The sequence below is a fragment of the Excalfactoria chinensis genome, chromosome 1 (assembly GCF_039878825.1).
Source record: "Excalfactoria chinensis isolate bCotChi1 chromosome 1, bCotChi1.hap2, whole genome shotgun sequence".
NCBI lineage: Eukaryota > Metazoa > Chordata > Aves > Galliformes > Phasianidae > Excalfactoria > Excalfactoria chinensis.
Window position 1 is genome coordinate 60,895,931 of NC_092825.1, and position 23,545 is coordinate 60,919,475.

Consider the following 23,545-nt stretch of genomic DNA (forward strand, 5'->3'; position numbering starts at 1 on the left):
GGTAGACAATGCCATTAGATCCATAAAGGCTATCCAAAGATTCATGGCTAACATGTTCATAAATTGCTATTATACAGGACCAAGCAAACATAGTGCCTATTACATCCTTAATGCAACAATTTTGTATTCTGTGGGTGCATGAAGGGAGAAAACCATTGCAAATGGCCAGGCTGGTATCTGCTGCATGAATTATATCTCTAGTTGCCGCTGCTGGGGGTAAAACACTGGGTGAGAAATAGGCCAATGACCTTATCTGAGATAACGTGTCTTAAATTTTAAAGGAAGCAAATGAGATCATGGTCATTTATAATGATTCACAGAACTAATAGTGTCATTCTGAAATGGCTATTTCTTTCTGGATTTACCATATTTACATTACCCTCTGTGGCTTTCTTCACTCACATCCCTTTCCAGGAGTTGCTCTTACAGAACGTTATGCTGTAACATACAGTATACTTTATTATTCATTGAATTATTTAAGAAGTTCATTATAGGTTGTAGTACTTGCAGGAGGTATAAATCCTTCTACCATCTTGGAATTTTGCAAATCAGTGGTACAAATAGCTGCTGCTAAGGCTACAATAAGTTCAATAACATTCTTGGAGGTAGAGGAATGATAGTCCTTGCTTTTTTTCACAGTTTTTTTTTAAATTAACCCCTATCATAAGCAAACTGGCCTACCAAATAAATTGTCTAGTTGAAGAGTTGCATATTTGGAGGTTTTAATGAAGGAAGTTCATCTTTATTGAGCAATTTCTGACCAAGAATAATCAGAGAGACAGCATTTTTTGTTGTATCAATATCAGAGGGATTATTTTTACCTCCCTTGGTAACAATGAGGTTTGATTAAAATTTGTAAAACTATCTGTTGCCATGAAATCTCAGGTTATCTTTCTTCCTTATTTTCATAGTTCAAGAACAGTTGGTAAATCTACATAAACTTTTGGGGGCAGAATGTCTGTATGATGATGCTCCAGGCCTACACGTTTCAGCTACGATTCTGAAATAAAAGGTTATCTGTAGATGGAACACACTAGAAACCACCCTCAGGCTGTCAGGATCCCTCTAGTCATTCTTCTGAAAGCAGATAAGTGAGTGGACAGAAAATGTTCTAAACCCTGTGGAAGAAAAAAGGAGAAACAGTGGCTAAAACCGGACAACTACATGGCTGTTGTTGTTATAGACTGTCAAATTCAGTACCATCGTGGATGCAGCCTGGCTGTGGTTTTGTCTTTTCATGTTCAGCCATTAGAGACTTGTAGTGTATATTCCTGCCAGGCACAGATACTGTGGGAGGATGTCTAGCCACACAAATCAACACAGACAGAAAGCAGTACCTTGCCAGCACATATAGAAATGCATAGCACTCCCAAAAAAGCAGGCAGTATGGACAGCCTGATTCTGTTCCTCCTCTGCCTGATCAGGATCAAATTCTGCCATTGGAATATATCCATATCCATATCCATATCTCTATGTGTTTAAGTCTATATCCATATTCATATCTCTATATGTTTAAGTCTATATCCATATCCATATTTCTATATGTTTAAGTCTATAGCACTAAAATTTTAATTACCCCATTAGTTGTGTTCAGTTCATCTACTGGCTGGCTCCAAATCCTTGTTCTTTCCTCAGCTGCTCACACCCAGACACACAAACCCCCAAATTCACAACCATACTGTGGTTACTGATGTTTGGATCTTTTCATGTTATGCAGACATGGGTCTCCACAGTAGCTGGTCCAGATGCATGGTCTTCACAGCAGCTGACTCTCAGAGTCTTGTCTCTGGAAGCTGTCTGAGATCACTGGTTCCTGTTGCCAGCATCTCATGGATGTTGATTAGTGATGGGTCACTGGAGGGGATCAGTGGGGCTGAAAAAAAGTGAACTTTAGCATATGGCCCTTGTTCTCCTCACAAGCCTGCATAATTTGGTATTTTGTGATTTTTGCTGTCATCATGAAACCAGATGATAGAGGGAAAACTAAGTGAGTTCATTAGTCGATGCCAGATGCTTTGACTGACTTCTGAGGGCAGTTGAGATGTGAGCCTTTGTTGCCTTTTAGGATTACTGTGCTTGAAACACAAAACCCCATAACCATCTGAGATAATGGCTTCTTTTTGAACGTGGTATAGCCTGCTTGCCCACAGTGTCTCCCAGTGAAAGGATCAGAGACTGATTTGAAGCCAGAAGATAACAATCATTCTTGCCATCTTTCTTTACTTCATTTGTGATTTCTTTCTACATTTTCTCGCTGCTTCCACTTCCATTTTTCCTTTCTTGTCACTTAATGAGTAAGAATATAGTTTGCCTACCAGTCATCACTAGACTGCCTTTGCTGTGAATTGTGGTTAAAAAGACTTCTTAGAGCCTGGTTGATAGCAGAACATGCCTAAAAAAGGGCACTGATCTGCACATTTCATGAAATCACGGAACTGTAGAGGCTGGAAGAGACCTTTAAGGATCATTGAGTCCAACCCCCTGCTAAAGCAGGTTCCCTACAGGTCTCTCTGGTAGGTGCTCAGGTGGGTCTTGAGTATCTCCAGAGAAGGAGATTCCACAATGTCTCTGGGAAGATTTTGCTAATTTGTCCATAGGAGAGCAACCTGCAAGTGAGAATCAAAGCCAGGGGAGGAAAGTTTGCAATCTCTCGATTTTCTTTGCTTTCCTGACTCTTTTTTTGTTTGTCTGTTTTGCTATTTTGTCTTGTTCTGTCCTAGGGCTAAACAAGAACAATAAAATAAATAAATAAAAATAAAAATAAAACATAAAAAATGCCCAGAAGCATTCAAGCTCATTTTTATTTTTTCCCCACAATAGTAAATGATAATTAAGACCGGTTTCCACTGAAACAGTTTCCATCATTGAGTGAAAGATACTGGGGGAAATTATCAAAAGGAAAACTAATGAATTATTCAGGTTTTAAATAAGATTTTCTTTCTCCTGTATTTTCCTTCTTTTTGAGAAGGCTAGAAGGCTATATATTTTGATATAGCTGATATAGGGAGGGAAACTTAGACATAATAACTTAAAGAACTGCATTTTTATCAATACATAGAGCTTATTAGCATCATATCACTCCCAAGTCAAAGAAAAAGCCTTATTAGCATGGCAGACTTCAGGTGATAAAATTATGTAAAATACTCTTACCACATATTTCATATGTTCTATTGTACGTGTATGCAAACTTTTGTTACAACCAAGGAATAAAAGTAATAACTCCCTCCAAAAAAAGCAAATTAGATAAGACCAAAGTCTTATCCAGCCTTTAATTTCATTTTGAATCTATAAAATATGTTAGTCTAGTTTTTTTACAGAAAAATGAAAAGAGAAAACGTAATTGTCTCTACAGCAAAGTGTGAAATCTGTTATTTAGAAAACTTGATACAAGGATTGGTTTCTTATCTCATTTTGTAAGTTCAGTGGAGGCTTTAGCTGCTTTAATTTGAACGACAAAATGTGTGGTCTGGATCATGCTGTTTGAAAGCTTCGATCTCTGCTTAAAGTTGACTTATAAAAGGGGTGCTTTAGCTGAACTGTCCTGCAGAATGCCATCTGAATGCAAAAGAAAACAAGATAGAAATAAAGTCTTAGGCCTACTTTTATCTCTTTTTCTATGTGACTTCACTGAGAGAAACGTCTATGTGTTGTAAAAATAGACATGCTGTGAATGCTGATGCAGTCTCTTAAGATGATTGCTAAAATTATATTTTTCTTGAAATGATTACTAAAAGTCATGACAGAATTTGAATCATAGGTAGATTTTTCTTCTGCATATATTTGTGAGCTTATTCTCCTAAAGGAAAGGAATAAACATTCTCGTGACATTAAAAACAAACAAACCAAAAATTACTACAACAACGAAACTACTTCTCTTCTAAATGTTCAGTGACATGAACTGAGGCAATCTTGAGAATTTGGGAAGGGCTAAGTTCCTTATTTTGACTAAGAATGCTCCAGATCATTGTAAGTAGAAGGAAGATGGCTCCTTTCCAATTTGGGATATTCTATTTGAAGATGCTGGATTTTAAGCCCAGCTTATGCATCCAGATAATGGAATATTTGACTGGAAATAAGATATTTACTGACTGCCTTCTACAAGGTTTCTTTCACCTTCCTCTGAAATATCTAGATGAGTTTTAAGTCACAATCAAATTATCTTACTAAGTAAATGGATCAGTTGTATGTTCAGCTGCGATGACCAAGATAGCCAGTGTTCATCTTGGCTTCAGTAATGACGTGTCAACTGGAGATCACTTTGCAGTCTCAAAGCTTTAATGTCAAATGATGGAGTTTGAGCTTGTCTCTCATAGTTGATTTCTTCTTCTGTTTTCTAATGTTACCAAACACTAGGATTTTAATATAGATGAGACAAAAACACCTAAATTGTTAATAAATTGAAAATATAATTTTAAAAATTATTTTGAGGCAGTTACAGTGGTGAAATATTGTGTGATTTCCTACTATTTTATCAGTGTTATTCAGCTAATAATATCTCTATGAGGAATATGGTATTGCATCCTTTTTTTTTTTTTTTTTTTTTCACAGCATGCTTGCAAACAGGTCTTAGAAACAGACAAAGGTTGACGGGAGCTTTTCTTCCCCTTTGTAAGCTGAGGCAAACACCATGACACTATATGGGCACATATGCTCATGTTCATGTGCACGGATTAACGTAAACCCCAATTTTAATGCAAATATGCTAGAAATAAATACACCTGTATTAGTCATAGCAAGGATGTGAATAAAAATTATGACTAGTAGTGTTGTATGTCTGGTTGTTACAGAACTTAGATGATCCTTAGCAGATGGAAATAACAATAAAGTATTCAGCAAAAAACTGAACCTTCTTTGTCTCTGTCAGAAAATCTTGGTGAAAACAAAAAAACAAACACCAACAACAGTGGAGAAGAAAAATGTGAGTGCTTGGAAAGTGAAATAACTACATATGTGCGTCTTTTGACACTTCAATTTTATATGACCCAAGGCTGACAGATCCAGAGTATAAGTATCACTTTTCTTATGAAGGCTGGTCTGCAGAAAATGATGTCCTACCCCAAGGAAAATACATACATAGCCGAAAAGAAGTATACTGTATGACTTGGCTCCTCACTACAATAAAGTTTGTTGCTACACAAAGCTTCAGGTGGTTTTAATTTCAAACTGAAATTCTAATCTTCTTTTCCAGACTCTCGGAGCAACAGAAAAGAATCTTATGGTTTTATCGTTACTACTGCAATAATCAAAATTGCTCCCTTCCTCTTGTACTGGGCAGTGCACCCAGCTGGGATCGAACAACTGTGTCAGAAATGTATTCTGTCATGAGAAAATGGAGATTTTCTAACCCTGTGGAAGCTCTTGGGCTTCTAACTTTCAGGTAAGGGAAAATTAGCTAAGTAGGAAATTAACAAGAAGTTGAATGACCGTTATGTGCTGCTGATTAGTCAGTGCTTCACTTGATCAACAAATTAAACTGGTTGATTTTGGTTCTGTCCTTCTGTCAAAGTAGAGTTGTACTGAAACTCCTGTGACGTCCCTAAGTTGAGTACGCCAGCCCTGTGTTCTTGGTTGAGAAGGTATCCTTGTTTTTCAGCATAATGAGAAGAATATTTCATTTTGTGTAGCAGATTCAGTCAGTTTCTTGTAACAGATGATCAGTCAAATACTTTGCACTTGCATAGCATTCCACATGTTCAAACTACTGTGCAGATATGAACTGAGTAAGGGGAGATAAGTAAGACTGAACTATGCTCCCAGATTCCAATAATGAGTACAGACTCAACTGTACCCACCTTTGCATAGTAGAATTTTTATCATGGCTCCCTAAAATTAGAGCAACTTCTGTGTGATTCCTTATGTTCCACCCTGACTTCTTACACTGGGAGATGATTTTCAGGAACGTTTGAGATAGTCTAACCTATAGCTGGTGTCAGGGGACAGAATCTGCCTCAGCAGTTACGTTTCCTCTAAAACCTCAGTAGGTATTTTCTGCTAGGCATTCTATCCATGAAAGTATTAACCCTATGGATGAAATAACTGAGCAAATCTGGTCTACCGAGTACTTGTCTGGATAAGCATGAGCTGCATCTGCTTTGCAATATCAGTTGCATATTTTACACATGACCTTTAGAAACAAAATACTTCACCTAAAGCTTTACTCAAGGAGAAAGAACTATATTTACTCAGCTCCATATTATTCAACAGTAATTGCTTTAAAATATAAAGCAATTTTCTAAGAATACCTGTGTCTCAGGTTTATATCTGAAGTATTAGGAGTTTCACATTTTTGCATGTATGTCTTTCTTATGTTTAGTGGGAGTGATGGAAGCAGATACTCTGAAAGATGGAGCATATTATTGGCATTTCATTTGGCATAAATAAATGATTAGAGTGTATGAAAGGCTCATGTAGAAAGGAGCATACAGGCAACGTGTTTTCTTCTATACTTTGGAGTAACAAGAGAGTTTGAGCTGGTTTGTCAGAGCAATTTCAGATCAGACCGTTTGTCAAATTTTGATTTTGTGTATGAGTGGCATTTCCTCAGACATGGATCTTGAGTGTTCTTTGAAGGTGCAACCCTGCATCAGTGTGTGGTGCAGAATATTAGCCCTTGTCAGGTGCTTCACGGGGTATTTAATATGGTTTAGTCTATCACAGCTCCTCAGTGTGAAGTGAATGCACTGTACAGGCTATTTATTCTTGCAGACATTGCTGGCATGGAAAAACAAGATGTCACCCCTTTGTCTCTCCCAGTGCCACTGTTGTACGTGGCTGGTGCCTCCAGTGATGCCAAAGATCAAGGGCAACCTTAGTTGGTTTGTCTCTGCAGCTTCTTTCTCAACAAAGACAACATCAATGTATTTTGCTTTACTATGAAAAGGAATTCTGGATCACAGTACAAATCTTTTAAAAAAATGTTGTCTTCCACATGTTCCAGTATTTTACAGGTACACGAACAAGTGGGAAGTTAACATTCTGAAAAAGGGGGATTACATTTCGTTTAAGATTTCTAATTTCAAAGATGTCTAGGTTTCATGATTCAACTGCTGAGAGACGTGCAAATGCAGATTGAGAGAGTGGGCTGAAGAAGTGAAGTACTTTCTCTGTGGAAAAAAGAAAGTTTTCTGAGGTTTCTTCTCTTTGTTATCTTTTCCTCAGATTTCAGTCACATTGAAAAGTAAAATAGCATTGGGTACAATCCAACTTCCCTTCACTATTACCTTCACTGACTTTGGATTGTAGGCTCCATAACTAAGCTGTTTTTGAAGGTTCATTCATCTCTATCCTGTATTATGCTTGGCTCTGACAATTCATCAACTTGCTGCCTGACTTCTATCATCAACAAAACAGCTCTCTGATTTCTTGTGATTACTGAGACACAGCTGAAAGGTCCATGTTTGTATAAAACATGAGTGGAATATAAAAGAAATACTCTTTATAGATTCATGCCTATTTTAAGGACTTGTGTTACCATCCCTATCTTATCCTAGGTAAGTAAAATAAATTGGGCATATGTTTTGTTAACATAATGCAAGAGTGAAGGAGCAGCTGCACCAAATCAGAACAAATGTCAGTCTAGTGCATCCTGTCCAACAGCAGATGTCTAGGGAAGGCAACAAAAAAATAGGCCAATCATAATGATTTTGCCTTACTCTCCTGACTTCCAGTAAACTACAATTCAGAGAGGTTTTTAGATTTAGCCCTCTTATATTTTCTTCTATTTTTTCTTAATAAAAATGAATTTATTGTTTACAACTGAACTTAAAAGACATCCTGTAGCAAGGAGATCCACACTTGAGCTCTGTATTGACACATACCAATTACACCATACTGTAAGGAGCACTATAAAAGAACAAGATGTTCCAATCACTCAGAACATTGCTTCATTTTCAAGAACTTTACTTTGCAGTATTCAACAGAAAAGTTGAATTCCTGCAGGAATATGCTACCTTTTTTATCAAAATCACTAATCTCTTTTGCAAGTGTTAGGCTGGGGACCCTAGTTTACCATTCTTCTCACAGCAGAGAAGAAGCATCTGTCCCAGTGATTTAGCTCAAGCTCACATTTGCAAAGTTAAAAAAATCAAATCATTGGAGGTGCAAACTCATTGTGTGAGTTGCAATGCAGCATTGGTGTGCTTAGGGAAAGCTATCATGACCCATCAAATTAAGCCCTGCTATCCTGCATCTGAGTTAGAACTCTCTTTGCAACTTTCTGAAACTTCTAAATTGTCCACAGTGTACACAATGTACAGTTAAATGTACAGTTTAATAGGTGTTTCTTGTTTGTTGGGCATATCTCTCATTCTGCTTTTGCTATTCAGCTTTTCAGGCACATATGAAAGCAGCCAAATTATACCATAGTCATTTATTCTGTGGAAAGGAAGAACATTCATAAATTGGAAACTCAATCATAGTACATTTCACAGATATATTCAGCAGCAGTCTTGAATCCAGTACTTGGAGCAGTGTGTTGATTCTTAAAGCCTCAGAAGCCAACACTTAAAAACAACAACAACAACAAAGAACAAAATAAAACAACAACAAAAAAGATTGTTTTTTAATCAGTAAATATGGGATGAGATGAGAAGGCTGGCAAGGAAACATGAAAAATAGGATTTTACACTTCTAATTTTACTTCTAATTTCAGGGATGGATGATTGAAGGGATTGCCTGAAAAATGTATATTTCTTTTTCCTAAGGCAAAGGATAGTTCCTCCCACCATTGCTTATTGGTGCCTTTTGAGATCTACTTTTGACTTCACCTATTGGGCTTGGCAAAAAAGCCAAATTTTTGTTAAATTAGAGCTTTCTCCGACAATGTCTACTTTTCATGGCAGACTAGCTGTGAAATGACACCAAAATACTTGTTTATTCAACGAATTTTCTTCATGACTGAGAGACACCAAAAACAGTGTTAAAAGTGATACCTCATATGGTGTATTGCTAGCATGCCAATGTTCTGTGTATGGATAGAGGAATCATACTTGCAAATGTTTGTCAGGTTATTTTGATTTCAAATTATCTAAAATGAAAGCCAACATGAATTCATTAACCCAAATAGCAGAAATTAAGCTCTTTCCTACGCCTCACTGGACAGAGATAATATGTTCATGGTTATATTATCCCTCAGCCTTTGACTCTCAAAGCATTACAGTTGATTTTCACATTGTTTAGCAAAATTTCTACGCAGCTATACCAGTATATGTGAAACTCACTTTCTAAACAGTAATCATAATAAAATGAGATAGCTTGAAACCAGATTTTGTTCATAAACCTTTGAAAACCAAGTTGATTTTAGCAGCATTGAATCAGATTGCCATTATTTTAATACAAGTAGAATTAGAACCCTGCAAGTCTACAACTGAATATTCAGTAGTTATCAAACAGATGCAGCTAAAGCATATCTGACCTGTCTGCAACTTATTTGGTTAAAAGGGTCCTAACTGTATATCAATGTGTAGGGTAATCATGGGTTTATGCAAAGAAATAAAGTTAGAAGAAAACAACAATCCTTAATTTTATACTTTGTTTTATACACGTTCTAGAGCTGCAGAATTTTGTGGTGTATTACAAACCTCTAACTTAAAAGATGGATCATGAAAGGCCATTTCATTCTTTACAAAAGTCCTCAAATGCTATAAAATGCAGTAAAATGCACAGTTCAATTTATCTGACAAATATCTTTGAGCATGGGGCCATTTGAGACATTGCAACAAAAAAAATAAAAATGAAATGCACATATTTATCATTTACAATCAAGTCACCACTGGCAGATGCCAAAATCTCAAGAGAATATCACAAATCCACAGGATACCTCAGCAGCACTTAGTTTTCTTTTTGAATCTGATTTAGCTGAAAGGTACAGACCGACAAGATGCTCCCTACTGGCTATCTGTATGAAAATAATCAAAGACTGGATGTTGCTCTTTTTTCTAAAGCAAATTGTAGTCTGTGCTCATCCAGCTCAATATTCAACTTTTTCAGAAACTGTCGTAAAATCTCATGGGAGACCTAACAAATTTAAACTGCTCAGACAGAAGTTACAAAATGGATGGCTGTCAATCACTGGCAATCATGCAGAGATAAAAGAACAAAACAGCAAAATGTTAGTTGAGGTTAAATATCAAAGGAAATCAGTTTAATAACTTAAGGAGTATCCAGGTTGTAAGACAAACTGCAGAGGAAATTTAAAGTCTCTCATAATGCGAACTGTTGTGGACTAGACCTCACAACCATTGCTTCCATACTGCTTTTTTCTTCAGTAGTGTCCTTGAGAATATAAATGTGGAACAAACATACAAGTCCCAGTCCCTGTTGTGGAATATCCATTACCTGAATGGATGACAAACATATAATTATTCGAAAGAAGAAAGGTACAGTGTTTTGCAATTCAGGCAAAAGAATGAGGATCACAGTAGTTCTATCCACTTAATTATTTATTGACCAATAGCTTGTTTGTTGAGAGGGAAATAATAGAAGGGAAAGGAAGGGAAGACCACAGCTAAAAGTAATTGGAAACCTGAATCTATGCAATGATTAAAATCAAATATTTTTAAGTGTTTTATTTTAATTTGTGATTTTTTCTTACTAAATTCTCAGATACAATCTTAAAATAGCCAGGGAGTGGAGTGCCCAAATCTCTGCTCTCACAAACAGTTGTCAAAAGTCACAAGTCAAGAACCTGATGGTTCAAATTCTTTCCAAAACTGATCAGATATACACACTTGAGATCAGCTCTTGCTCCTTAGGAGCCCTAGAGGTTGTAATATTGACTCTGTTGTGATACAGTCATCTCATATATATTTCACTGTACAGGAACCTGCTGAATTAGGGGAGAAGAGAAAGAAATTGTCTAATTTCCATATTATCAGCACACGCTTGGCACACAAGCCTTTGGAGCAATTGCAAAATTAGATCATAGGATGATGCAGAAGGAATTATTTTTTTAATATGTGATCCTCCTTGAAGTATGTTTTGTTCTAAATAGCCATATGAATATTAAAGTAATAACTTCATGTTCCTAATAGGTTCCTGTAAACAGACAAACAAACCAAAAAAAGTAAATAAATAAATAGTACTTGCAAAGTAAGCTAATTTGGGACAAACATGATAACTTATTTATAAAGTATTCTGTCTGTCCCCATCAAGGTCCTCCCAGCATCATGGAAGTATTTATTAACTGCACTATAAACATCATCAAATATGTACCCTAATAGAAAAATATAATATTAAAGTCTGAACTGAGCCACATTATTAACAGAGGGTTTGAAAGTATTACAGGTGGTAGCAGAACAAAAGCCAGACATCTCAAGCAGGTCTTACTCTTAGCCATTTGTTCTCTTAATGTCCAATTTTATTAGATGAAATGTAGTTAATTTGATGATCAAAGCATACATACATCTGTTTATTATTTTGCTTCAGTTTGTTTTATTAAATTTAAAACCTCAACTTTTGAGCTGCAAGGGCCATTATACTTCAGAGCAATTACCTTTACAGTTTCTTTTCTTGTGATAGCAATCAGCAAGTAAGTGCTGCAAATGAGGCACTACCTCTTGTGTTTTACTTCTGATTTATTCTTCTAGTGCATAATGTTTACAAAGGTGCTGGATAAAAAACTGGGAGAAGACCAGTCTGTTCCTCTGCTGAGCATATAAAACAGCAATATTGATGGCCCCCTTACACCTTCTGCCATAAGTGACAGTTCTGATTTCAAAGGAATTCCTCCAGGGCAAATTGTCAGCATAATCTGTGGTCTTTATTCATCAGTTTTATGTATGGTATGGACTGACAAATCAGTGAGACACTGGACTGCAGTGTATGAAAGAGTCTAATGGCTGTATCTGTTCAGAAGTGGAGGGATACACTGCTTCTTGTGGAGCAGATGCTTCCCCTTAGAGAACAGAACTGTAGCCTAGTAGCTCTTTTAAAAAGTACCTAATTGACTGTGGTGTGTCTGAAGACATCTTTGCCCCTTTGGCAGAGAAGATCACTCTTACAGTCCTGACGAGAGAAGGGTTTGTATGAGCATTCCCAGTTTGCTTCAGAAGACAGAAGAGACTCTTGGGATTGTAACGGACAAATTTCAAGTACTGATAAATAGTTAAGGAGGTTGACGGGTAACAGATATGCAGATGAACACATCTGTTGTTTTCCTCATAAAAGCAGGACTGTGGCAGAATGCCTAAGTGTGAAGCAACCTAGGCAACTTCTTTGTTCCTGGAATTCTGTTAGCATCAAAAGGGCAGAATATCAAAATCCAGAAATTACTTTTTTCTTTTTTTTTTTTTTTTTTAATTTTCTGAAATGTCAGCTTTCAAATATTAAAAGAAACACTGTGTTGTCTTTTTCTGTTATAAGAGAGAAAAACTCAGTTTTGATCAGTCAAGATTACATCAAAATTTCATTCTTTTTATTTGAAAATAATAATAATAATAATAATTTGAGCAGCAATATTATCTGTCCTTCTTTCCCTGTTATTATCATTGCTGCCACAGCATCTTTTCTTCTTTTATCATTTGCAGTTAAGTTTCATCACAAAATCTGTATTAGGACAAAGTCATACTGATTTTAACCAGATTGTTTTTGAGAAGGCAGCTTATTTTAAATACTTGTTGAACATTTCCTGCCAGGATTTGTTGAGGATATAGCTTATCATCATAAGCACTGATAGAGCATTTTCCCATCAGAGAAGCATTTTTCACAGACCTGAGACCTTCTGATTTTTTACTGATATTTTTTGGGGAGAACTAAAGTGAAGACCTGCATTCATTTCAAAATTACTTCTGTTTAAAAATATTTAAAATTTTGTTATGTTATGAACCAGAAGCACTGACATTGGGAAAATTTATCTAAAGTGAAGCCTCACTGTATGGAAGTTTTCATGCTGTTACTCAAAACAAATGCTTTCAAGTGACTGTTGTTTCCATTTTACAGAAATTTCCCATTACGGCTAAGAACAGCAAGGGAAGATCCACAATTCCCTTCATATTTCAATAAATATAAAGGAAATTATAACACTTGATAATTCAAATTAAAAAAAGGCATTTGAAGATCAGTGTTCTAAGGTGCTGGGTTTATGATTTTCTTGTATGGCCCTATAACAGTCAGTCCAATTAAGCTATCTGCTATCTATTTCTTGACTCTTGCTACAGTAATCGATTTTTCCTATTCCATTTGTAGAGAAAAACTGTTTTTCTAGCATTTCGTGTCAGTGAGAGCTCAAGAGAGTTGCAGTGCATAAACAGTGTCTTGGTACCTCTCATTAATATCTATTTGTTTTGCTTTAGTTTTCCAGATAAAGATATTCGCAGAACAGCAGTGCAGCAAATAGAAAATCTGTCAAATGATGAATTGTTAGAATACCTCCCACAGCTGGTTCAGGTAAGAAAGAAATTTTCATCCAACCATGTCTTCTGTCCAGATCAATATGTTTATTAAACAATTTTGGTTCTTTCAGTTTGATACATTATAAGAGCAATAAGTAAGAAAGACTGATCAGCAGATGAAATGATTGAATTAACAGGACAGATGTGTAGACTTTCTCACTTGAGAGAATGCAGTTGTTTTGGTAATGTCATTGATCTTTTCCATGTACCACAAAGTGACCTTACTACAGGAAGGGGGAAAAAAAGGAAAAAGAAAAAGCACCCGTACAAGACAAATGCTGCTATGACTGCTAGGCCAGCATCTGGGCTATGCTGTGGTCAAAAAGTGGTTTCTCTGCAATGAATCACATTTTTCTAATGCCACATATATGGTGAAAATCATTGTCAGTGTACGGTAACTACAGCAAGTTGGTTATAAAATAGTTCCTTCACAGATGTACGCTCCTTTTCACTGGAAATTAATGTATTACATGTTACAGGCCCATTGCTTGCAAAATAATAATTTTTTGGTTGAATCAGTCCTGCTGTGCAGTTAAGGAGGAGCTAGCCAATTTGAAAGCCTTATCCATTTACTTTGTAACTCCAACCACGTGGATTTCTTACAGTTCTTCATTTCAGAGTTCACACAGTATCACAGTATCACAGTATCGCGCGAGTTGGAAGGGACCTTAGAGATCATCGAGTCCAACTCCCGGAATTTGAGCCCTCTGTGTAGCAGAGCAGCATTTCTGCCACTTACGCCACAGGGGGGATTCGAACCCCAGGTCTCTGGTGTTGCAAGCAGCAACTTATACCACTGCGCCACCGGAGGCACACAGGGTTCTATTTGTGTGTTTGGTTTTCTTATAAATATGTTTATATTTATGTGCACACATATCCATGCACATATGTGTGTATGTATATAGATACATAAGTACACATGAATGCATGTGTCTATGTAGTCCTTTACTGTGAAGAAGTGGAACCATTACACCTTTACAACACTAAGCACAGTTGAATGCTTATGGTAGATTTCACCTTTCGTATCTCCTGTTTCACAAATCAATTTTTGGATAGAATTTATTTTCCAAATAAGAATGGTAAAAATTTAAATATAGCAAAGGCTGTATATTGCATATATATTTATGTGTCTGAAATCCAGGTAATATCCTCTGGTCTTGCAGGAGATAGTATATACTTGTATCCTGAAGTTTCTTTGCTAGTTTCATTTCTGGGGCATTCTCCATAAGTTGGATTGTTTCATACAAACTAACCACTGGAGATTCTACTCCCTTCACAATTTTATTTTAAGTAAAAGATAACGAAACCAGCATTCAGGTGGTTGTTATTATTATCTGCTAAGGTGCTCAAGTTTGAGTGGAGTCTGGAAGGCCCTTTGGTGAAACTCCTGCTGAATCGCTCTCTTCAGAGCATCCAAGTAGCCCATCAACTTTACTGGTAAGACTATTGTTTTATTATTATTATTTATACATCCATTTTCCATATTATCCATATTTTCATCAGTGACAAACTCTGTGTTTGTTTAAAATAAACAGAAGTATTTTTTGCTCTCTCATTATTATCCTTTCAGTAGTGGATATAGGTAAACTGTATAAAGTCCTGCTTATCTCTGCCTTCATCCTGTCCCTAGAGAAAAAAATTAAAGGTCTGCTCTCTTAGTTAAGGTCCCATTTGTATTTATTTATTTTTTACTTATCTGGTTTGAACCAAAAGTAGTTTTACTCAAAACCTGAATGATATCCACACAGCATTGAATTACTGACAAAAGGGCCTGTTAACTGTCTAGCTGTACAATGGAAGGACATCTGTAATCGTATTATTTGCATGCAGTGATTACTGTTTGCTATGACGTCACTTCAAGGCTCTCCAAAAAGGAATGTGGTCTTCTGTCATCTGTACTGCTCTGTGATCTGAAAATCTAGTTGTTTGTTTGTTGCATGTTTAGTAATGATGGTTTAAATGAACTTTAATTTGCAGTTCAACTGGTTCAGATCTCTGAAGGCAAAAACTTTCCTCCCTGCAAAACAAAGACAACAGCTTGAAATATAATCATTTTGTTGATGAAGTGCGAGGTCAGAGAGAGCATAGATCATATTTTTATACCTGCAAACCTCTGGAAATGTTAGTGAGAACAAAACAGAATTTTGACTGTGTTTGTTTCACTCAAATAAATAGGATAATAATATGCCTCATCAGTGTATTTGTCAAATAAAGAGCAACCACATTTAGCATGTGTAAACTTCATCCACTTTACTTTGCAATGTAGACCTGTGTAGGTCCTCCCCTTTTATTTTTATTTTTTTCCTTAATTCTGTTTGACTTTTCTGATGCCTTGAGAAGTACATAGCAGAAATTGTATTTTGAGCAACAGATATCCTTATCTGGCACCATATAATTTAATGTGGTAAAGAAATTATTTTATATTTATCTTAATTGCAGAATCATAGAATCATAGAATGGCTTGGGTTGGAAGGGACCTAAAGGTCAGCCTGCTGCAGGCATGACCACCAACCTCCATGTCTGATGCTAGACCAGATTGCCCATGGCCCCATCCAACCTGGCCTTGAACACTTTCCAGGGATGAGGCATCCACAGCCTCTCTGGGCAGCCTGTTCCAGCGCTTCACCGCTCTCTTGGTAAAGAACTTCCCCCTGATATCCAACTTAAATATTCACTCCTGCAACTTAAAACCATTTCCCCTTGTCCTGCTATATCTGCCCTTTCAAAGAGTTGGCTCCCTTCCTGGTTATAGGCTCCTTCTAGGTACTGGAAGGCTACAATGATGTCACCCCACAGCCTTAATATATAACATTACTGAACATACTTATAACTAGTAGAATATTCCTGAATGCTCACTGTATTCTCTGCCTTTCAGCTGGTAGCACATGTGTTGATGTCATCCAACCTTGGGTTATTTTACAAGCACTTTTTATCCCTATGTGCATTAGGAAGTAGTGATATCATCAGCTACTGTATATCTATTAAATATTTTTATTATGCTCTTATACCTTGGTTGCAGATGGAAACTTCTAATTTACTAAATGTCTTTCTCAAGTATCCTGTGTATACTGCTCTTAATAATATTTCCAAATTCTATAAATAGTAATTTACTATTTATTCCAAAACAAATAAGTGTAAAGAAAGTGTATTTTACCTGAAAAGTGAGCAGTATTTTCCTAGAGGGGCAGCTTTTGATTTAATGTTAAAATCGGTATATGTTCCTGTGTATAGATATGTAAATATAAATACACATTTATAAGTATATATACACGCACATATAAATATAATGCGTACATAAATATATATAAATATTCAAAAATATTTGTTTGTATTTTCTGAATTTTCAGTACCTTATCTGGCAGACATTCCTAGCAGAAATTTGATGAATTCAATCATTCACTCATTAAAAAAAATAGGGACACGAGGGACAGGGTTTTTTTTACTAACAAGTCCCTATACCTTGTGCCTGGACAGAAATCTGCAGGACCACTGTCACGTGTTGTGTTTTCCAATGTAGTATCTGTGTTTCTGGAAGAAGAAATCAATACATACATATCAATAGATGATGTGTTTTGAGAACAAATTTTCTTAATGCCCTTTTCTAAGAATATGGGAAGGCCTGGTTGAGTGGTTCAACAGGAGAAAATACAATAATACAGAAATATCAGCAGCCACCTCTAATGTTGCCATCCTTGAAAGTACAGTAGTATAACTACGTGCACCCACAATACACAGAGCAGTCAGTAGTTTTAGGAGGAGAAATGTCTTCTCAAGGCATGTCTGCTTGCTTGGCTACTCTCGAAAACTGATAATTTTTATAAAGTCTGACTGGACTTTAGTGTTTAAGATATACACTTAGCTGCACAAAGTGATCATGAAAATATCCAGTAGTCCCATTTAGTAGAAGAAGCTGTCATACCTCTTTTATTTAGTCTTTTTGTTCAAGCATTTCCCAATATGAATTAAAGAGCTCAGATACAGCACTCAACTATAAAATTTTGTCTCTAGTGTTCTACACTTCTTTATCTACTCTTCTCCACAGTGTTCTCCAGAAGTGCTGTTTTCCACTGAGCATTTAAATTTATGTGATTATTAATATTTCTGTTCCAGAACTTTTAAATCCAATTTCCCAAGTAATAAATTCTATTTAGAAAGTTTATACTCATAAAGGCTTTCATTTACTCTGCAAACTGATTTGTCTTTATTAAATCAATGGAAAACAGAGTTTTGTCTAGGTATCTCTGAAGGCATTTTTAATAGAAGCTCAATAAGTGAATAATATGAGCAACATATGTGTGCATGCACACTCCCAAACTTCTTTTAAGAAATGCAGTTAAATGGCATTTTATTCTCTCAGGCATTTTATCCTGTTTCATATCAAGACTGGCAACCAAACCCAGTCTTAGAAGCAAGAATTGGTAAAAATAAACATTTGAAATGATATTATGCCAATTTTTAATTGAAATAATTGACATTGGCATTCCACTATTAAAAAATAAAATCAATATATGCACCATATATCTACCCAAAATAGAACTTGGAACAGAAGCCTCTAATATAATTCAGTAAACCAGTGGTACGTTTTCATAACCACAAAGGAAACATCAGCTGAGTTAAACTTCCATGTTTTGCAACAGTATTGTAAATCTGGATACTAGTTACTATGACTGGTGGTGACTGGCAATGCTAACTCACTTGAATGACAAACATCATTTTAATAGTAGCTCAGTTATTTAAAACTGACCCAATTTCCCTGCACACCAGCAATAAGCTGCTGCCCTTAATGTTGTAGCAGCTCATCAACTTTGTAATATTGATGTTGGACAGTAAATGGTTAAAGCCCTTGCCATCAAGCAGTGATAAGTTTGTCTGAAGATTTTATTTAAAATATTAAAAAATAAAATTAAAAAATAAAAATAAAAAAAAATAGGACAGAGATTGGCAAAGGTGAACTGAGTATTCAAGATTCCTGGGACACATCTTCATCTATTGTAAATCAGGAAAGCTTTGATGAAACCAAGTCTTTTATTTTTTGTACTGGCTGTGAATTTGTCCCATTAATTCTGATATTTAGAGCAAAGTAGGTTATTTGATCTTTCACCCTTATTTTTTTTCTTATCGTGCATGACTTTTCTGCTTTTCTACTCTCTAGCTTTTTCAGAAATTTAGGCCATCTGTATCTCAGTAGTCCTTTTGAATGCATTCCCCTTCACCAGGAGACTAAAAATTACCCATGCATACAGTGCTGGCACAGGACTGTGTACTACTTAAATCCCTTTTTAGCTTTATTGCAAGGTAAGTTCTTCATGTACAGGAGGCATGGGGAACATTTACCCTTCTCAACTACCTTATAGAAATTTACTCTGATTCTGGTCTTTTCGTAGCTCAATTTGTAGAACAGGAGAAAGCTGGAGTGAGTTTTCCCATTCCCTGCAGCTAAGTTGAGGAGGAAAGCTTTCTTAAAGCTTTCTTCTAGCAAAGCAGAAGAGTGGCTTAAGGGGAAAGAAACCTGCTGAGACCCTTCAGGCCATTTCACCTGCAGTAATTCTCCATTTATTTCCTTGCTACCACATGCCACAGACAGTTTCTGTCAGCTTTCGTCCTCAAGTTTTAATCAACCCCTCTGTCTCTGGCAACCTGCCGATCCATTTCCCCTTTGCTTGGAGCATTTTTTGCTTCCAGCTACTTCCATAGGTGGAAGCTGCAATGTACAGCTGAAACAGCTGGCTGGGGCAGCAGGTGGCTAGTATTATGTCTTACAGATGGTTGCATTTCACAGGAGGATTGAATAATGGGGAGAAAGGGTACTGTCCTCTAAGACTGGTGGCATCTGCTTGAAGGTGGTGCTACAAACAGGTTTCGTTGTCGGGAAAGACTGTAAGTGTGTGTAAATTTTGGCAGACCATGAGCATTTTATATGCTTAGCTCAAGAAACCAAAAGGATAAGTGAAACCTTTGTTGAAGGCAAAATGTTCTTTTGTAACTTGCTTCTTCAAAGTTCTCTTTAAATTGCAAAAAGCCCTATAGATTTCTTTCCTTTTTTTTTTTTCTTTTTAATTTATGACATTTTTCAACTACATTCTGTCTGATAACCAAGAGAAAGGGAGTTCTCTTCTATCTTTACAACTACATGCCTCATAAATAATGTGAATTAATTCTTGATGAAGTCCAGCACACTGAAAACAATGTGAATTAAACTATTGATTTCAAGAATTGAGCATCATATTTTATTTTTATCTCATTTCTATATGAAAAGGACTGTAGGAAACAAAAACAACATAAGAAATGTATAAAAGCTTAAAAAGACATCATTAATTTCTGTACCATTGGGAAATTTGTCTCTCAATACTCTGTTTTCCAGAACTGTTTCCACTTCGATTAATTCAGAGCTCCATGCTTTGAATTTCAGGATTATTGCTTCATATTTTCTGTAAGGGAATGTATTTTTTTGCTGTTAAAACTAGTCAACACTAACTATATTTTACTTGAAGACTCCAAAAGAAGGAATATACCAAACAGACGCTCATCTGTCCAACACCCTTAATTACTTGAATGCTAAATAGGCAGCCATGCTCCAGCTTTTCCCACAATATGGTGCCTCTCTGTAACAGTCAGAGACTGTCAAGTCTTCTAATTATTAATGAGCATCTTAAATAGCCATGTAGAGAAAGCTGAAAAGCCCAACCCAATTAAATGACATTAACTTAAATCCACAATCATGAACTTTGTTTTGTGTTTATTTCTTTCTCCTTATTGATCTGAACCAAAGAGCACCTAACCACATATGTATCTTGAAACCTGTGAGTAGCCAGTCCTAGCATATATTTGATTGGTTCTTCTGCTACTCTGCATTAAAATTTGAGTTCAGTTCTGGAGTTGCTCAGTCCCACAATCTTTTGAGGTAAGGTGTCATTCATGCAAGTAATAATTATAAGATTAACCTGAATTAGGAGTACTTGACAGTTTTTTGGACTGTGAAGAACCTAAAATGTAGAGTAGATTAATATCCAGGGATTTTCATTCTGAACCTGTAATGCCTACTTCTGACATGCCAATAGTTTACAGGTTTGGTTGTTGCTGTTGTTCTTTGTGTGTGTTTTTGTTTGTTTGTTTGTTTTCACTGTAGCTACATGTCTGTAGTATTGGACTACTGTACAATTGGACTATTGTACCTTTGGACCATTCAGCTGTCTACTGTGCTGTGTTTCATTGTTAGCCTAGGTGGAACTTAGATTATTGCCTTTGAACACAGGAATATATTGTAACATTACCTAGCTACTTTGTGTTAGTCAATACTGCTCAATAACAGTGGACTAATGGGCAAGGCCAACTGTTTGACCTGTGGTCAGCTATACCTCATAACTGCTGCCTTCCAATTTGGCTCTGTTTTGGACTGCTTTTTCCAATATAGTAGTGAAGCAATGTTAGAAATAGTTCATATCAGGAACCACCCCCAAAAGACAGGATGAAGAAACTTGTCCTACATGTGAGCTGACTCCAACGCTCCTTTGCCCACATTTGCATGTACATGTGAACCATCTGAGGCAGATACCACTGACCTTCAGCCTCTTTTATTCTCTCTGCTGTTTGTGAACTACAGTATTTCCGTTGCTAGGGGCTCGAACAGTGATACAGAACTGAGTCTTATCACTGCAGGGTAGCACACACAGCACCAAGGAAACCCAGAGCCCAGTGGCGTATAGTGCAGATGCAGACTGTATGCTGCAGAGGGAACTGGCCCCGCTATGTCTATGCCATTTCACTCCAGGTCCAAGAAGTTCTCCATGTCCTTTTAATCTTGAAAATGTACCCTAACATTCACCACAGACTGAAATTAACTGAGACATTCCAAATACTAGATCATCTGGTTCCCATGCTGAAAATGATGCTTTCAGGCGAAGTTTAAGGCAGATTGGCAAGTGTTCTAGCATTTTAGTAAGACTATCTGTAAATTTGTCTATTCTATTCCACATACACAGGAGAGAAGTCTGAATACATAAATAATTCTTCCTATTTTGTGATGCCTTCCACTGACTTTTAGCAGTCTTTTAGTCAACCAATTTTTCTCTGGAAGTGAGTGAGACAACATTTTTCTAGAACTAACTTCACTTTTATAATTTAAAGGGTTTTGCATGTATTGTATTTATTTGCCAAAGACCAAAGGAATTGCAGGTGCTGTGATTTCTCTTTATATATTGAAATATCCTAATTAAAAGAATAAACGTTCTTCACTTCTAAATTTCTAATCAGAAGGAAATAAAACTGTTTCAAATAATTTTTTATTTTTTTTTAAATGCAAACACTATCATGAAGGGTAAACAAAGAACCTAAACATAGTGTTTTGCCATTTTAAATACAAAGAGGAAGTTAGTTTTAACCACTCTGATAAAAATCACAACTTTTAAAGACAGGATCAAATTAACATAGTTTTATTTGCTTAGTTAAAATGATGGCTTCTTTGATAATTTGATGAATATAATATAATCTTGTGAATTCTTCAAAAATGATAGAACATAGTTCTGTGGGTTTTGTTTTAATGGTTTAACACTGTGAGTAGACAGATGTGTTGAATGTTTAGAAACGGAGGAATACTTTGTGTTTTTCCAAACTGAATGAGAGTGTGAAAAAAGAAGAGGTAAAGCATCTTTGTGACCATATAGCAAGGTGAGAATGGAGTGAGGCATGGCCATTCCTGTGATTGATTACATTTGTACAGGCAAGTATGTGGCTGCAGCTAAATTAGTACTTGAACACAGAGATAATTGTTCCCACTTTCAGAAGAAAGGAAATTATAAATGCCAAAAATCATATTTGATGAGGATTAACATTGCCAAGTTCAATATAAACAAGCCTGCAAGGGCCGAAGTTATCAGCATGTGTTACTGTAATGATAAAATACACTACTATATTTATGTGCAAGTAAACAGAGTTGGAGTTGAAAACATGAACTAAAAAATATGAGAGCACTGTGAAAACAAAAAAATATTGAGCAATTGGCCTCAGCACTTTTAGCTGCTTTGTGATTTATAAGGTAACACTAAGGAAAATGTTTTTCGGTACATTGTTTTTCAAAACACTGCTAGTCTGATTTATTTCATTTTCAGTCTTTTTACATTTAAAAATATTGATGCTAGCAAATTTGTTTTTTTAGTTAGATTGAAAAACTCCCTATTAGGTTAAAGTTACATCTATCGCAACCACCTCTCCAAGAGTGTAACTGAGCATGAAATATGGCTGTTTTCTGTTGGATGTTTTCTGTGGACTGGATTAAATGTGCCATTTTGGTGGTCTGTTGCTATGTCTCTGATGCACAGATGTGATGGACTAAATGACCAGCTTGTGGGGTGGAACAGAGCTGAAAGCTCCCATCCTCCAGCTGTTCTGGCACAGGATGCCCTCTGCTTAGGCTATAAGGGTGAATCTGACTTAGGAAGTGGAGTTGGTGTTGCTGCGATGGGGTTTCTGAGTAGGGCTCTGCGCAGCTGCCATGCTGGGCTTTAATCTGCTCCTCTCATCTTTCTTCCATAAAACATGTTTTATTGTTGCTTCCTTCAAAAACAAAGCAGCCAAAATCTTGCCTGACGGATACGTCATATCTATCTCTGCTTGTCCCAGGGGAACATTTGGAAGTAAATCAAAGCAGTAATAAATCAGGAAAGCTTTTGAGAAAACATTCATTTAGTCCTGTCACTTCAAATGGATAATTTGCAGCCATGAATTTGATTGATGTGGATGATTTGGTTTGTGTTTTTATACTGTGAAAGACTGCTGGGAGGAGATGACTGAACATAATCTATACAGCTCTGTCATTCCACTGAAATACTCTGTATGTATTCATTGAGCTAGGCCAATATATGAAGTCCAACCAACTTAATAATCTGAAATGCAGAAATAATAACAGTAGCTGCAATATAAACGTGATTCAGAATTTCCAGATCTGGCCATAATGGTTGTGGAGAGTTATATTTTCTATTGGGAAGCAAAAACCATGGTGAATCTCCTGAATTTCTCAGCTGAGCAGGGGCAGTTGTGTTTGACTAGCGCAATGTTGAAAGCAGATAAAAGCAGCCCTGCAAATGAGAATAGTCCTCTGCCAGGCTGCTACATAGCTGTGGTGATACCAAGCAAGTTATGATTGATGGAAACAATTTTGTTAT

General features: G+C 36.3%; 1 protein-coding gene across 1 annotated transcript in view; it reads left to right on the forward strand.

Moving 5' to 3' along the window:
• The window catches only part of PIK3C2G (phosphatidylinositol-4-phosphate 3-kinase catalytic subunit type 2 gamma), a 188,359-nt gene that overhangs the window by 62,646 nt on the left and 102,168 nt on the right, over positions 1 to 23,545 (forward strand). The window contains exons 15-17 of the mRNA XM_072351379.1: positions 5,189 to 5,377; positions 13,290 to 13,383; positions 14,731 to 14,825. Coding sequence (XP_072207480.1) covers positions 5,189 to 5,377; positions 13,290 to 13,383; positions 14,731 to 14,825 — 378 coding nt within the window. The remainder of the gene's footprint in view (positions 1 to 5,188; positions 5,378 to 13,289; positions 13,384 to 14,730; positions 14,826 to 23,545) is intronic.